The sequence below is a fragment of the Phaethon lepturus genome, unplaced genomic scaffold, assembly GCF_000687285.1.
Source record: "Phaethon lepturus isolate BGI_N335 unplaced genomic scaffold, ASM68728v1 scaffold54045, whole genome shotgun sequence".
Lineage (NCBI taxonomy): Eukaryota > Metazoa > Chordata > Aves > Phaethontiformes > Phaethontidae > Phaethon > Phaethon lepturus.
In genome coordinates, this window is record NW_010542291.1 from 18,635 (window position 1) to 34,978 (window position 16,344).

A 16,344-nucleotide genomic window follows, 5' to 3' on the forward strand; every position below is an offset into this window, starting at 1 on the left:
TATGTGCCAGGAGAGAGTCATGTAATAGCAATGGAATAAGTAGTTTTTACTTAATTTTGCAGGGAAAAAAAACTAGTTTAAAATGGCCAAATCAAATGAAGTATGTTCTGGGAGTAATACTTTGGATTTCTTCTATATTTGTATGTCTGTGGGGGTTTTTTTGTTTGTGTTTTGTTTTGTTATGATGGTGGTCATTGCCCTTGTTTCAATAATTTAACAGAGGTAAGGATTGCTGCTAGGGATTCTTGATGAGTTCATGTTCTTTATTCATCTCTTGCAGGCTCAGTTTGACATCACAGTGAGCAGTGAAATCATGGCAGTTCTAGCACTCTCTGATGGGTTGGATGATATGAAAAAGCGACTGGGCAGAATGGTAGTAGCTTCCAGCAAGAGAGGAGAACCAGTGACAGCAGATGACCTTGTAAGAGAGTCATTCAGTTCTTAAATGCTTTTCCTATGACTTCTGAAAATCCTTGGACTGAAAAGCATAGAGGCACTTCTGTACAGAAAAGACCTTAGCATATAGCAGATCAAAGATGAAATCTTAACCCCTGGAGCTACAGTGTGGCTAGTGCCTTACCCAGAGAATGTGTGTGTGCGCCTCTGTCCTGGGCAGGGACAAAGGGTCCCGTGTGATATGCGATGTGTCAAGCTGAAGCTAGCACCATAGGAATTAATGGGGAAATACAAGGTGGCTTCTGGATAAAAAGCATATTTATGAATTGAAGAACTCAGAATGCATTCTGATGCCCATCCTGTTTCTCGGGCTCCCTGGAGTGAGGAAAATATTGAGCAGGAACAAAGCCTCACACAAATTTAATTACAGACAATGAAATATCTTATTCTCGGAGGCTGTGAATGCTATAAAACCGAACACTTTACAAAAAGTGCCAGGACTCCATAAAGCAGCCTTTGATGAGGGACACAAACCCTTAATTTCCACTGCATGAAGTGCTGAATGTAGTAGCACTGGTGACGTCTATTACCAGTAGGTAAAAGAGTCCTAAGCAGCAATTGCAAGCTGCAGCACTGTCTTGCACCTGTCCATACAATAATTATTAGTACAGTTCTTGTTGTGTTTGTGGAGTGTGTCAGCTAACACTCTCCCAAATGGTGCTTCAGTGTGGTGTCAGGGGAATAGCCTGTGCCCCAGACACTTCCTCCAATAAATGTTTTGAAGATGGCAACCCTGTTTGGAGAAGGGAAGGGGAATTAGCCCTGTACGTGAACTGGGCCCTGTCATTTGGCCTCAAGACAGAGAACAGGCTCAGGACTGTTGCACTAGTCAACAGAGGTATGATATTGGTGCTTACTGCTGTCCTGTATAGTAGATATTTCACAGCCTGCTCTACAAAAGGCAAGACTATTACAAATTTCATCATGTGGTGTTAGTGAGGTTTGTCTTGCATTTTCTGAATTAACATTTCCAGTGGGATAGAAGAATCCACAGGGTGGGTATCCTGACCTGTGTTTCCAGCAGGATGGGACAGCACTAAAGCTTACCTTACTTAGCTTCCTCTTGCTATCTTGCTGTGGGGTTTTCTTGTTTTCTTGTGTGTTTGGGGTTTTGTTTGATTGTTTGTTTTACTTCCTCTCAGGATAAGCCTAAGAAACAGTAGATTAGCAATGTGGCCTGACTGTCATCTTGTAGGCAAATTCCTAGGCTGGGAACCATTTATGTGTAAATGTCCTTATATGAGACATTTGTCGGGAATGAGGGAGGGCATGTGCCAAAATTCTGTAGGCAGCTTTGAGATTTTAGTTCCTACTGCTACCATGGTGCCAGTTTAAGTACCTGAATTAAACCCTGTTCTGGAAAACAGGAGTCTCTCCTGCTGCCCATCAGCAGTGGAGGCAGATGGTGCTGGGGTGGGGAGTTGCTTTGAGTTTTATGTAGAGTCCAGGTGATAGAAGTCTTTAATCTCAAGGGGGTTTTTTACTTTTTTTTAAATCTAATTATATTTAATTTTGTCCATCGCAACTGCAGAATGGAGGATGGTATCAGACCTGTCCAACGGGTTCTCTTGAATGTTATGTGTTTGCACTGATGGCAGCCATTGGCTTGCATTGTTAAAACTGTGTTACATACTCCTCATGCAGGCAGAAACGTGGTGATTGCAGAGGCCAGACTGGCACAATAAGACATCTGTGTCCTTCTGCTATGGTATAACCAATATCAAGAGTGTGCTATCAGGAAGCACAGAGAAACTGGGAAGAAATGTGGTATCAAAAAGTGGTTTTTAGAGATGGCATGAATTGAAGTGCCACTGAGTGACACAGGCCTGAAATGTCGCCATGGAAATTTTGCTCTGTAGTTTCATTATTCTGGAGATGACTGAAGTTTAAAGTTTATCCATGAAATGTTAAATAAGCTTTCACGTGGCAAGATTGGTACTAATGAAACAAAGCAGCTAATATCTTTTTTTAAAAATCTTTCATATAATTGAGTGCTGCAATCCAGATGAAGTTAAAAGGGAAGAGAAGGAAATCATGGTTCAAGGTTTTCATAACTGCCTGGTCCTTCTCATGAGCACAGAGGTTCACTTTAAAAGCTATTTCTGCACAAGAGACTTGGGCAGGATGTAGCAGCTTGTTAGGACATTTTAAGTCTGGTATGTAAAGCCTAGCTGCTGAAATGAGGAAGGAAAAAAGTCCAAGACAAATCTACCTGCAAAACCCAAGAATGTTGCTTTGTGCTGCTGAATGGGCTACAATAAACCATACGTACCTAAGGATTACTCTCTCACTGCTGCTGTTTACTGACCTTGCTATAGCATTGAAACAGCAATTGTTCTTTATGCCTTCACTACAAAGTGATGGCCAAGCAAGGTCACAACCGAGAGGCTGCTTCTAGCAGAAATCACAGAATGTCAAGGTCATTATTCTGCCTTGCCCTGACTAGAGTTAGTTATACCTAGAGCAACTGCTGGTTCTGGTCCTGAAAGCTCACCAGGACAGAAGCAGAGCCTTGACACTGCATAAGAACTGTCTTAGGATCTTGGCCCATCTGGAAACTGATTGCTCCCTTTTTCTTTTAGGGAGTGACTGGTGCTCTGGCTGTCTTGATGAAAGATGCTGTTAAACCAAACCTCATGCAGACACTAGAGGTGAGCACAGATGATTTGCATTCTCAGAGCCAAGAAGCAACCAGTTTAGATCATTCATCACAATCAGCGTGTGCTTACTCGGCTTAGAGTTGGAAGTTTACTGTGGTTTCCTGCCCGAGGTTCAGGGCTAGGGAAGAAGGCTAGCTTCTTTCTAGGTCTGCCATTGGCATGTGGGATGACCCTGAGGAAATGCACTAAACTTTGCTGTGTCTCTGTTCTGTTGTCTTTAATGCCAGGAACTGTTTTGAGAATCTAAATGCTGTGGATGCAGAAGAATGGCAAAGAGATGCTGGGATTTAGCCATCCTTTTCCTAAGAGGATTAATAGCACCACTTGTGCAGATTATTATAATCCTGTTTGCCCTGTAGTCCCTGTTAGTGATAACAAATGTTTGATCAGAAGGCTTTGAGATCTGTGTTTTGCTTTACCTTCAGGTACCATAGTACTTAGCTTCTGAAACGCTGCAGATTTCCTAAATTGTACCCTCTGATTTTCTCTTTCTGTCTCTCTCCTACACACCCCCTTTTCTAGGGAACACCAGTGTTTGTTCATGCTGGACCTTTTGCCAATATTGCACATGGGAATTCTTCAGTGTTGGCAGACAAAATAGCGCTGAAGCTTGTGGGTAAAGAGGGTTTTGTTGGTAAGTGTGTGGGGTGTGTTTTTTAGTTTACTTTTTGTTTGTTTTGCAGGGAGGGATCTGCCCTTTTTTTTTTTTTTATTGTGACTGTCTTTGGGATTTTTGTCTTGGAAGAAGCTTCTGATTTATATAATAAGAGCATTATTTTTCCACCCAGCAACCTCTCACAAGCTTCTTTTCTTTTAATTCCTACTGTAGTTACAGAAGCAGGATTTGGTGCAGACATAGGCATGGAGAAATTCTTTAATATTAAGTGCCGCTATTCTGGTCTCCGGCCTCATGTGGTGGTGTTGGTCGCTACTGTCCGAGCTCTGAAAATGCATGGAGGAGGGCCTGCAGTAAGTACTAGGCAAGGTTTTCTTTAGGCCTGAGGGACTGTTACTGTTGTTCTGATCCTGGAGCCTGGAGTACAATGTTGTATCTTGATGCCATTTACTAAGAATCAAGCACGAATTGCTGTAATGGATAAAAATCTTTTGGGGTTCCATCTTTTTATATTTTGTTTCCTTTTTTCCCCCCAGGTAACTGCTGGGGTACCTTTACCGAAGGAGTACATGGAAGAGGTAACCTTCTTTACCTGTTGTGACAGTTGACCAACTAACTGCAGTTGTGCAGTGCACACCTGGATAGCTAGCGTGTCATTTCTTTAGCTGCTAGGGAAATGCCTCCTCATACAGGCTGTAATGTTCTTTTTTTTTTTTTATGATGTTACTTTGGCTCTGCTCTTTCAAGCATTTATTGTACTTTACCTAGCCAGTATTCAGAGCCTTTTTGTTTCTCCTGAGCTCATGCAATTGTCTGTGTGCTCAATTTTTCATAGTAATACCTGCTCTGTGTTCCCTGACCCTCTCAGTATGGAATAATTGCTTGGCTGAAATATTGTCTCTGAAAAATATTCAGAGTGCCCCTCTAAGCAATGGTTTTTGGTTTTATTCCCTCTCCTTCTCCTTTGCAAGCAGAGAGGAAAGTGAACTGAAGTCTCAGCTTCTATCCTTGGGCTTTGAATGGTGGTGTACACTTGGATAATTGGCTGGCTCTCTTTACACTGCTGCAGCTTTTTTACTTGTGGAGCTTCTGTGTGGAATATTCTTTGCATAGGAAGGGATGAAGTGTCTGGATTTCCATGAATAGTCTCTGATGTTGCAAAATGTAAATGTGTAAACCAAAAGCTGTTGCCACAGACTTCAAACAAGTGTCGTGAAATTCACTGCTAATGATATTTAATACATAAAGAGGAATGTGTCAGAGAGGAAAGTGAGGCTTTACTGTGGGGAGTTAATGAGCATGGGTATTAACTTATTAAGAATAACAAAAATATGATAAAAAGGGATTTCTCTTACCTTGGCTTGGCAGCTGAAACCAGTGATCATTGGAAGTAGTCATTCCTTTTCCTGTTTTCCATCCAAGAGCATGCACTGGTCTGGACTGTTCAGAAAGCAGCACTGGGGATTTGCCTTTAGTTTCATTCCCATTTTTACATTTTTATAATTATCTGGACATAGTGGATTTGGAACAAAAGTTTCACTGACCCTGAGAAAATGTGCTGCTGCTTTTCTGTCGTCTTTGCAGAATCTTCAACTGTTGGCAAAAGGCTGTAGTAACCTAACCAAGCAAATCCAAAATGCACGGATGTTTGGTGTCCCAGTAGTAGTGGCTGTTAATGCTTTCAAGTAAGTGATCTGGGATGAAGTGATCCATGGGTATAAAATTGTGACACCTTATATGCTATGTTTAACATAAACTCTTATTTTCATTACTGTTGATGTATTGTTTGCAGCATTTTGCATTGGTGGAAGATGCCAAATAAGTAGGGGAGCTCTGCTTAGTCACTTCAAATGCATTCCTTAGGTTAAATTAGCTTAGAATTTTATGACTATTATCTGCCATCACTTACACCCTGATTGGCCAAATTACTGTGGACAAAAGGTGCCTGTGACAATGTGGAATCTGAGCTCGTAATAGATGGTGAGGTGCCTGTGTTGTCAACCATGCTATGTTCAGTGGTCTGCTGTATGGAATAATTACGCCCTGCTAAGAAGCATTTTGGGCTCTGCACATTGTATGGCTCAGGAAATAAATCTGTGTGTGGTCTTTTTATGCAGACAGAAGGGCTTTGAACTGGTGTGTAAAAGCTGATGCCAGTTCACAGAATCATTAAGGTTGGAAAAGACCTTTAAGATCATCAAGCCCAACCGTTAACCCAACACCACCATGTGCCCTAAACCATGTCCTGAAGTGCCACATCTACACGTTTTTTGAACAGTTCCAGAGATGGTGACTCCACTACTGCCCTGGGCAGCGTATTCCAATGTTTGACCACTCTCTCTGTAAAGAAATTTTTCCTAATATCCGGTCTAAACCTCACCTGGCGCAACTTGAGGCCGTTTCCTCTCATTCTGTTGCTAGTTACTTGGGAGAAGAGACCAACACCCACCTCACCACAAGCCCCTTTCAGGTAGTTGTAGAGAGCGATAAGGTCTCCCCTCAGCCTCCTCTGCTCCAGACTGAACAACCCCAGTTCCCTCAGCCGCTCCTCATAAGACTTGTGCTCCAGCCCCCTCACCAGCTTCATTGCCCTTCTCTGGACCTGCTCCAGCAACTCAATGTCCTTCTTGTAGTGAGGGGCCCAAAACTGAACACAGTATTCAAGGTGCGGCCTCACCAGTGCCAAGTGCAGCAGCACAATCGCTTCCCTACTCCTGCTGGCCACACTGTTGCTGATACAGGCCAGGATGCTGTTGGCCTTCTTGGCCACCTTGGGACACCGCCGGCTCATGTTCAGCCAGCTGTCAACCAGCACCCCCGGTCCTTTTCCTCAGGGAAGCTTTCCAGCCTCTCTTCCCCAACCCCAGTTGAAGCAGAGTAACCAGCTAAGTATTCTTCATCTAAAGTAAATGCATATTGGCTGATCTAGAGAAATTATGGTTTTTAGCTTGTTATGTGCAAACATGATATAGCACACCTTAGCATCTCTAAATCAGCAATACTAGTGCTTTTTTGAGTTTGCTTATGAAAACAGGAGTTGCATTGCCAGTATGGGACAGAAGTGGCAGAAAGCCTGGAACACTGCTGTGTCAGTAGTCATGGGTTTCTGCTGTAGTTCCGAAGCTACCTGTCACTGTCTGTTCCTCTGTGGAACAGAGGCAAACAGAGAGAACCTTCTCTCACTAAGGTGGAGAAGGCTGTGGTGGATAGCCCCTCAGCAGCTTCCTGAAGGCTGGATTCTGTGATTTCTTTGGACAGCTTTTGGATCTTTTCAAGAGTGAAAATAGTTAGAACAAACAATTTACTATGTGTGCATTCTAGTACAAACATGCAAACTTTTCTCCTTGAAGAACAGACACAAAGGCTGAACTGGCCCTTGTAGTACAACTGGCAAAGGAAGCAGGAGCGTTCGATGCTGTGGAGTGCACTCACTGGGCAGAGGGAGGTAAAGGAGCGATTGCACTGGCCCAAGCTGTTCAGAGAGCATCGCAGACACCCAGCAATTTCAGGTTCCTCTATAACGTGGAGGTAAGAACTTGCAGTATTACAGAGGTACTTTGTTCATAAAGTGGAGTTAGTTTCACTAGCTTAAGTTGCTGAAGGCTGGCTGAAAGGCTGCTCTGAGAAACTGAGAAGCAATTTGGTTTTAGAACCTAACATTTATTCCACCAGTCTCAAATACCTAGTTTGACAGTTCTTGTTGTTCTGACTACCCAGTGAAATACTGTTGGCTTTTGACCTTCAAAGATGCTGCTGTGACTCTGCTAGAGATGACAAACAGGTTTCTACCATGGTAACCATGTTCCAGGATAGGGGGAAGTTTAGTACTTGAACTTGAGACATGCATTCCTGTCAGAGCACGGACTGGAACAAGCCTGACCAACCCTGTTACCTTACTGCAGAGCTCCTGGGTGCATGTGTCGCTCAGGATGGGAATCTATGCAACAGGCTATGGAATAGAATTTGTCCATTTCTAACTTTTTTTTTCTCTGCAAGTAAGCCATATGGAGTTATACTACAGGTCAGGGTGGAAGAGTGTATGTGTGTGTATTTCTAATGATTTTGAACATTAAGCAAATTTGACAGATGACTTGGAGGTAATGAAGTCACTGTTAGTTTCCAGGTTATGGCCTGAGTCCTCCTTTAATAGCAAGCACCTCTTAAGAACCTAATAAGGTACAGACCAATGTCATTATATGTATTTTGGCTCTTTAACAGATGCTTTCAATTTTTCTCTTTAACCTCTTATTTGTGCTCTTATTTAACCATTAATTTGTATTCCCTCAAATTATTTTTGTTCATTTTTTGACTTAGAGTTCAGAGGGAATCAAGATGTCTCTTTTGCAGTGGGATAATTAACATGCAAGCACAGCTTATGAGAAATACTGTTGTGTATCTTTTTGTTTCTGACTGTAGTAAACTAGTTTTGCCCTCTTACCAAGAGAAGCAACTGCAGCAAGATAAATGAAATGTGTTTTGAAAACCCTCAAATTACTGTACAGCTTTGTTCTACAGCAAATAGGAATAGCTCTTGTATCTGCAGATGGGCATTGCACAACACGTATGAAGGATTGTGAAGCTGCTGTGATGTTACCGCTCTTTGTAGTTTGGCCACACTGACTTGCCTGTCTTCTTTTTCTAGCTCCCTGTTATAGATAAGATCAAGCTTATTGCACAGCAGATCTACGGGGCAAGTGACATTGAGCTACTTCCAGAAGCACAGGAGAAAGTCGCCTTGTACACTAAGCAAGTGAGTTTTCCATGTCACCTGATACCACTGGTGCTTTTCATTTAACATGTTCATATTGAACAGTGGTGTTCAAACTGTGTGTGGAGGGAATCATCACTCAAATCATGTCCTTGTCCAGGACTCATTAGAGGAAGAGGAGGTGGTAGGTGGAGGGAGAAACTGGCCCTGGCTTCTAGTGGAGAGGACAGAACTCATCTGGCCCAGTAGCACATCTGTGGTAGTGTATGGGGAGAGAAGGGCAGGAGGATTCAGTGATCTTTCTCTACTGTGTTCTCCAATCCTTCAGCAGTTTGGGAATTGGGGAACTACAAGTGGTCACACTGGTGCTAAATAGTCTCTGATGGTTATTTTTTTAAATCTTGTTCCACTGAATTGCCTAATCAGGTTTTTGAATGCATATGTATTTTTGGCAGTCGCAGTTATGTTGGGGAAAACAATACTTCTTGTAGAAAAAACACTACTTTTATAAGTTTTGAACCTGGCGTCTGGTGGTTGAATTAGATGCTTTCTGGTTGTTGCGTTGCTTTTACTCTTCTCTAGCATGACTTTCTTGTGAATTTACCCACTTCTGCATTAATGAAAGTCTGTAAAGGACTTTGAAGAGGAGCAATGTGAGAACTAGCCATTCTTTGTTTACAGCATGCTCAAATAATTTTGCTTTTGCAGTCCATTTACTACTGGCATATATAGTTTCTCGCTTTCGTGTTTCTTGTATATTCCTTTACAAGCCCATCAAAATACTGTAGGCATGTGATTGCCACTTCCTCATGACGTGCAATTATATTGATCAAACATTTCTAATTAACTGACCTCAGCTGAACAAGAACTTTAGTTCTGAGCTGTTTAAATTAACATTTTGGGAAGAGAGTAGAAACTAAGTTAGCTACCAAGGTTGTATATCTAGCACTTCCATACCATTAACTTTTTTCCTCCGTTGAATGTGCTGGGGGCCATGGTGGTTCTTCCTTTAATACTTAGCAGGGGACAGGAAGAGAGTTTGAGAGAGAAGGAGTGGGGATGCAGAATGGTAAACAGATCTGACAAGCTGTGGATGAAGCACATCGTGAGGAGTAAAATGTCCTAATAAAATGTCTGATGTCTGCAGAGAATGGCAGAATAGAGCAATTACATTTGTGGACAGGAAAAGTTACTGTTTTTTCACTTATCTCTCTCCTCTTTCTCTCTCTCTTTTCATTGCCTTTCCCAGGGATTTGGAAACCTGCCAATCTGCATGGCTAAAACTCACTTGTCGTTGTCTCATGACCCTGAACAAAAAGGAGCACCTATGGGTTTTACTCTGCCAATCCGAGACATTCGGGCCAGCGTTGGTGCTGGATTCCTGTATCCACTGGTAGGAACGGTACGTGATTGAGTAAATCCCTTAACTGTGGGGTGAGGAAAAAAACTTCATGTGCATTCCAGTAAGCAGTTACAAAAGGTATCTTAAATTAGGAGAGTCCTTGTCATTTACAGTTAGTGTTTTAACAGTCCAGTGTATTAGATACCCTTAATAGGTGTTTTTTCAGGGACAAGAAGGAAGCTAAAATAGACCGTTTGACCATCTGAATACTTAGCAAGCCCCCATTGTACTCCTCAGGTCCCACATCTCTGTCTTCCTGGATTTTGAGGAAAGGATGAGCTCTGTAGCTAATGAATTCTGAGAACTGCAGTCTGGTAGAGGGGATGGGAGGAATCCTTGGCCCACCTAATTTGCTGTTGTGACTTCACATTACTGATGAAAGCACTTTGCAGTATTGAAGGTGAAATCTGGGTACACCTGCAGGTCAGGGTAGAACAAGACAACTCCTCTAAAGTTTACAAAGTAAACAACTTTTGATGAGACACCTCCAAAGTGAAGCTGACCTGTACTATTAATCATTTATCAGCTTCCCATCCCATTTGGTTCTTGTGGTTTTGCTGGCCATCTGTTTGCTGGTCAGCCTGCATCAGTTTCCAACAATTCATTTCACTATGCCCTTGAGTTTTTAGTTTCTGTTCTTTGACATGATTGGCATAATGTCAACTGAGAGGAGAGAGAATTAGCTACAATGGAAACAGGATCCTGGAATAGCTTTGATACGAATTGCCTGGCAGAAGGAGGAGCTACCTGCAAAATGAACTAACATTTAGGTTTGCATCCAAAGAAAGAATGCTAGGATTAAAGGATCCACCGGAAGTCGTATCTGGGGAATCTCTTCTGGGCAAATGTTAAGTAACTTGTTAAATTATTTTAGAGGATGGAGCAGTTGGAGCAAGGAGCTCTGTCTTTTTCTTATTTTGGGGGCCTGAACCTTTTTCTGAAGTCTGCATGGCAACATGTTTGTCTTAATAAGCTTTCAAAAGCATTAGGGGTGCATGCCTCAGCTGATAAAATTTGCTGATTTAAGAGTTGGATCCCTTTTTCTTTCAAATGCTAACTAGAGCTCAATATAGGATATCTATTTCTTTTAGGTAAGGGTTTCCAGATGATGCAACATTAATCAGGATATGGTTATTTTATTTAAGTCTGGCTCATTTGTCTTTTTAAGGAGTAATGTGTGTTTTGGGATAAAATGAAAGATAGCATGCTTGTTCCTGTTATTAATGGCATTTTTTGCAAGCCGAGATTTAATCCAAACAATGATTTTTTAAAATTTTTTTTTTTTAATAAGCACTGGAGAAGGAAAGGGTGCCCAGCATTAATGAGCTACACAAGAGAAAGATGTTTTCAGACATGAAAATTAACATTTTGACTCTTTTTCTGATGTCTTCAGTTTCTATTAAGTTGGACTTTTTCCTTTGTCATCCCTTCCCAGATTACTGATGTTTTCTTGGACATGTAGTAAATCATGGTGTTAATTCTGCCAGAATTAACAGTAAGCCTTCTGGTTAGAGACATGACAATCGCTCTTCTGTGGTGTCTACAAAGCCAGGGAAGAGATGTCCTTTTGAGAAGCAATCCAGGGCATTTTGAATTGGATCACTATTTTAAACCTATCCAGCAGGGGGTGTGTTAGCCTCAGAATAAATTTTTGGCAGCAGCCATTGAACTGTGAGCTGAAAATGCAGCAAGTATGTAGCTCTATGCAGAAGCTTTTATGAAAAATTTGAGGTGAAATTAATCACCGGTGCATGCATATTCTTGTTATCTGAAGTTAATCATGAAGGTATGTGACTTTTTACTTTTTTCTCAGCTTTTGAGTTTTGGGTTTTTCCCCTTCTGGCTCAAAGTTGAAGCTGTTGTACTTTAATGAAATACTTTGAGGTTTTCAAGGAAATATAATTTCAAAGATTATGTAGATTTAACTTTGAGCACGGAAGATAATGAAAGTGAAATAAATCACTGGACTCAAATTTGTTGGGCTTCTTTTCTGGTGCTGCTGATGAATTGAAAACAAATTATTTTTTCAGCTCTGTTTTTTTAGTTCCTAAATGGCTTTTTTTTGGAAGTTCCACAAGTGCAATGAATAATACATGCTTACTTGGTATTGGTTTTATTTGAAGTCTTGCAAGGGAATTGATGATATCCATGTGGTCTGATTTCTTTCATGTAAGTAAATAGTGTGAATTGCCCTGTGTTTTTTTTCAGCACATGCGGTACTGAAGGGAAGGAGGATAAAGGAGGAAAAGTTCACTTCTTCAGCTCTGAATATAACTGAGTGCATTAAGGACTGTAGACACTTGTACAGAAAATTAGTAGCCTGGATAGAAATTATCCTGTACTGCATAGAAATTCAGGGTTTAAGCAGACTGGCTTTAAGTAATAGATAGCAGAGTAGCCACTGTGGGCTGCCCTTTGGGTAGGAACGGAGAAAAATTGACCGTTCTTTTCAAAATAGAAAGCGCAAGAAATAGTAGTCAGGCCCATCCTAAGCAATATGGCACCTCCTGCTCTGTTGAATGTTACAGCCTCAGCTCCTCCTGGAGATCTCTGCAGGTGGAGATCTGCAAAGCTCTATGACTCTTCAGTGATAGGTAAAGAAACGGGAAGTTTCTTGCTCTGCATGGCTGGAGACTGGCAGTGACTATGGTGAGAACAGGAAAAACCCCTCCAGACACTTTGAATCTCTTAATACCTTGGCTCTCAAGAGCAAAATATTCATACAACTGAACACAAAGACAAGGAATGGAGATCTTCTCTGTAGCCTCCCTATTCTCTGTCTGGGAAAGCAGCAGCTCTGACAAAAAGGTAGTGCAGTCCTAGAATTTATTACAAAGAGTAGACTTGAAGCGATTTTTACCTCCGCATAAGCCGTGCAAGAACTGTGGTATGGTACATATGGGACTGGTCTTAGCACTTGTAAATGGCTTAGGAAAATGGGATGGGACTCCAAAACTCCCCGAACAGTTTTGAGAACTGCAGAAAATGCCTGACCAATAGAGCTTTGCCTCTTTGTTGCTTAGCTAATTATCAAAAGGAAGACTGGGAGGTAATTTGATTAGTGTGCGAAATACTTGCTCAGGGAGAAAATACCAGGTTGCCAAAGAGATCTTTAATGGAGACAGGCATAACAATATGATTGTGAAAGCTGAGGCCAGATGATGCAAATAGAAAATGAGACCTTGATTTTTTTTTTTTTTTTTATTAAAGGAGTTAATGACCACTGGCACAAACTACCAAGCATGGTCACAAGTTGCCCATCTTCGTAGAGCATCTGTGTTTTAGCCTACATGTGCTGCTGGGCTAAATGTTGAGTTAAGGAAAGGGAAATCCTGTCAGCTGCATTAGTAAATCAGGCCAAGCGTAGTCCCTGCTGGCCTTGTGTTCTGCGGCTCTGAAGCTGGGTACTCGGCAGTGGGACAACTGGAGAGGACTGGCCTGAGGCAGGCACAGTGCTGGAAGCTGTTCTGCTGGCTTCGGTTCTGCCACTGCACAGCACTTCTGACTTGCACCCCTCGGCAATGTTCCAGTCAGGACAACTGACCTCTCCATCTCTATTTAAGCTTTATTCCGGTTTAAAAAAAAAACAAAAAACAAACACACAACTACTAAACTCTCTTCTCAACAATACTTATTCCTAATTATTTAACAGTTCTAGCTCTAGACTCTTAAAGAATTCTAATTAACTGAGATTCTACGGTTGGCAAAATGGTATTAAAACATATATACTCATTTTGATAACCAGGAAACTGCCACAAGCAATTATTGTTTCAGTGCAGCAAAGCCCATGAGCACTCCTGTAACAGTTAACTGATCAGGTGGATGTTTAAGTACTTTGCCAAATCTTGGGGTCAGTCACTAGCAGAAACAGAAGGCAAACTAAATCCTTGTTGTAAAAAAAAAAAAAAAAAAAAAAAAATGTAAAAACCCAAACCAAACAACATCCAATCTGTCTACTGAGCCAGGAGTTCCTGATTCTTGCAGTATGCTTCAAAATGGGACATGTGCAAGAAGCTGCATCGCCTGGTGCCACCAGAGTCTCCAGCAGCTTCCATTTTAACAGTTTATCTTTTGTTGTTCAGATGAGCACTATGCCAGGACTCCCTACAAGACCCTGTTTCTATGATATAGACTTGGACCCAGTGTCAGGAGAAGTCAGTGGACTCTTTTGAAATGAATTATTAACCAAAGGTAGGTACATGCCCCATCCCTGGAAACCTTCTTCAGGGTAGAAGGCTTTCAATATTTGGGCTTTATTTTGCATCTTGAGATAATGGAGTTAAGCCAATCTCATATAATGCCATATGTTTCCAAATGACATTTGATTAATATTCAGCCTAAAAGTTGCCTGCAGCACTATATAATAGTAATTACACTTATTTTTCTTTTTAGCTCCCAGAAGAATACCTGATGAGTCATGTAAACGGAATTATGCCCTGACTTTTTTTTTAAGCCAAAACAAGATATGACTGAGAATATAGTGCAAGTGATTGGAAGGAGAAGTGCTAAAGAATCAACCACTTTTAATCTGTAATAATTTTAAAACTGCTGTGTTCCAAGCTATTTGAAACTAAGTACATAAAGTGTACTTCCTCTACAAACTGCCTGCTTCATAATTGTAGCTGAAGCAGAATACAGAAGCTTGGGTTTAGTGACCCCTTTTCAGTGACATGATTTTAATAATTAAAAATCCTAAAGCTGGAACAATCTTGAAACTTAATTGTCTTAACCATAGGGTTTTTGTAGTATATATTACCTTTGAAAATCTTGTACGCTGCATATTCCTATTTGCCATACTGAATTCCATATTCCATTTCTCACACTATGGAAGAAACCGCTGTGCTCTGGAACTGCAACAATGTCATTTAGAAGAGGGAACAAGGAGGAATCCCCTTTGCTTCTCATCTATCTCCAGAACTGCTTACTCTGGCTTCTGCTGTGAATGATTCCTGCAGGCACCTGAGCCACATCAGATTTCCCTCTTAGAAAGCCCAGCTGTGACTACTGTATTCTACTGTTAATGAAAATCGAAACTCTGGATATCAGATCTGTAGGGACTGGATCTCTGGCCCATATCTGGCTTCTACCAGACGTGTCTTTTGAACCATTTTATGCTCAACAATAAGTACAGTTACACTGTTGAAGAGCCTTTTTTCCCAAGGTACCTCTTTGGTGAAGAGAAACAACATGAGCAGTGATCAAGTCACTTGTAGCAGGTTTTGTCAGCAGGCCAAAAATCATTTTGTAGCATAAAAATATCGCTGCCAATTTTTTAACTAATACAAATAAACTGGTAAATACTTCAAGTGGTTTTTGGCTTTTAATGTATGCACTGAGATTACTGGAGTAGAACTTATTTCTATGCTTAACTGTACACAGCAGCAATCCTTGTATTGACAAGTAGGAGTGATTATTGCAGTAGTAAGTTGCCTGCAATGCACCACTGTATGTTTGCTTTTAATCTTGTTTCCTTTCCTAGATGATGTGTGTCATCCATAGGAAATAAACTACCTGAATTATTCTCTGAATTTGAGATACTTGCGGTTGACTGCAAAAGATGTGAATTAAGACTTGCAAGGCCCATCTGCTTGCATCAGAACTGAATCTAAAAACATTGTGACTTTGGTGAGAACTGGGAGAATCAGAATGTAGGTGTGTACCAATGTAAGGGTGCATGTGTAGTACAGTGAAACTGTATATATATATGGAGAGAGAGAGATCTATATCTCCCAAGTTATTTAGGAAGGGAGAATAATTATATAAAAATTACCTGGTTGTCACAGAAGCAGACAGAACAGCTTAAATCATCATGAGAGTATTTGAAGTGCATTCACAGCCTCCTAAAATTTTCTTTCTGTATTCAGCTGAGGATTCAGCTTTGCCAGAGCACACACAGGCCACTGGCAGGGGGTCAGAAGGGATGTTCTCCAGTTGCTGCCCCAGACCTCATGCCTGGCTGAAAGTGCCTCTTCACCTGCAGCACCTTGGCCAAGCCCTCCCTTGGAGCAGGTTGCCAGAGCCGATGCTGCCAAGTCTGCTGTCAGTTCCTACATTTAATCTTCCCTGCTACACTGCTTTCCCGCGAGTGCTCTGTGTTCCACCTTCATTTTATGCTTATGAAAGATGGGATAAGTGCAAATTTATGCTAAGATTAGCCTCCTTTTAGTTTAGCATGAGATCATAGACATGTGCTTGAGAGATGGTTCAAGAGGTTGCTAGTCCACCTCCTGCAGTGAGGCAAAGCAGCGACTCAGGCATGCAACTGCTGAAGGGTTTGCTACGCGTGGGGGGACTGGTAGCAACAAAGCATAAGGGCCAAAAAATATCCACGAGCATCTCTAGAGGTTAGTGGGGAAGCTTTTCTAACCTGTGTTTTAAACCCAGCAGGATGTGAGCTCTCCAGTGGCCTTGCTCTAGGTCTTGCAGGACTGATTTGTAATCAGGTTGTTTTTTCTTTGCAACTAAGTGTGCTGGCTAGTTCTTGCCCTATCAAATAGGACAC

General features: G+C 41.5%; 1 protein-coding gene across 1 annotated transcript in view; it reads left to right on the top strand.

Moving 5' to 3' along the window:
* MTHFD1 (methylenetetrahydrofolate dehydrogenase (NADP+ dependent) 1, methenyltetrahydrofolate cyclohydrolase, formyltetrahydrofolate synthetase) overlaps positions 1 to 14,503 on the top strand; it is a gene marked incomplete at its 5' end in the record, with an annotated part of 32,609 nt that extends 18,106 nt beyond the window's left edge. Inside the window, 11 exons of the mRNA XM_010287969.1 lie at positions 281 to 421; positions 3,039 to 3,107; positions 3,639 to 3,750; positions 3,946 to 4,085; positions 4,269 to 4,310; positions 5,317 to 5,417; positions 7,083 to 7,260; positions 8,375 to 8,482; positions 9,690 to 9,842; positions 13,925 to 14,033; positions 14,235 to 14,503. Coding sequence (XP_010286271.1) covers positions 281 to 421; positions 3,039 to 3,107; positions 3,639 to 3,750; positions 3,946 to 4,085; positions 4,269 to 4,310; positions 5,317 to 5,417; positions 7,083 to 7,260; positions 8,375 to 8,482; positions 9,690 to 9,842; positions 13,925 to 14,014 — 1,134 coding nt within the window. The remainder of the gene's footprint in view (positions 1 to 280; positions 422 to 3,038; positions 3,108 to 3,638; positions 3,751 to 3,945; positions 4,086 to 4,268; positions 4,311 to 5,316; positions 5,418 to 7,082; positions 7,261 to 8,374; positions 8,483 to 9,689; positions 9,843 to 13,924; positions 14,034 to 14,234) is intronic.
* Between the last annotated feature and the right edge of the window lie 1,841 nt (positions 14,504 to 16,344).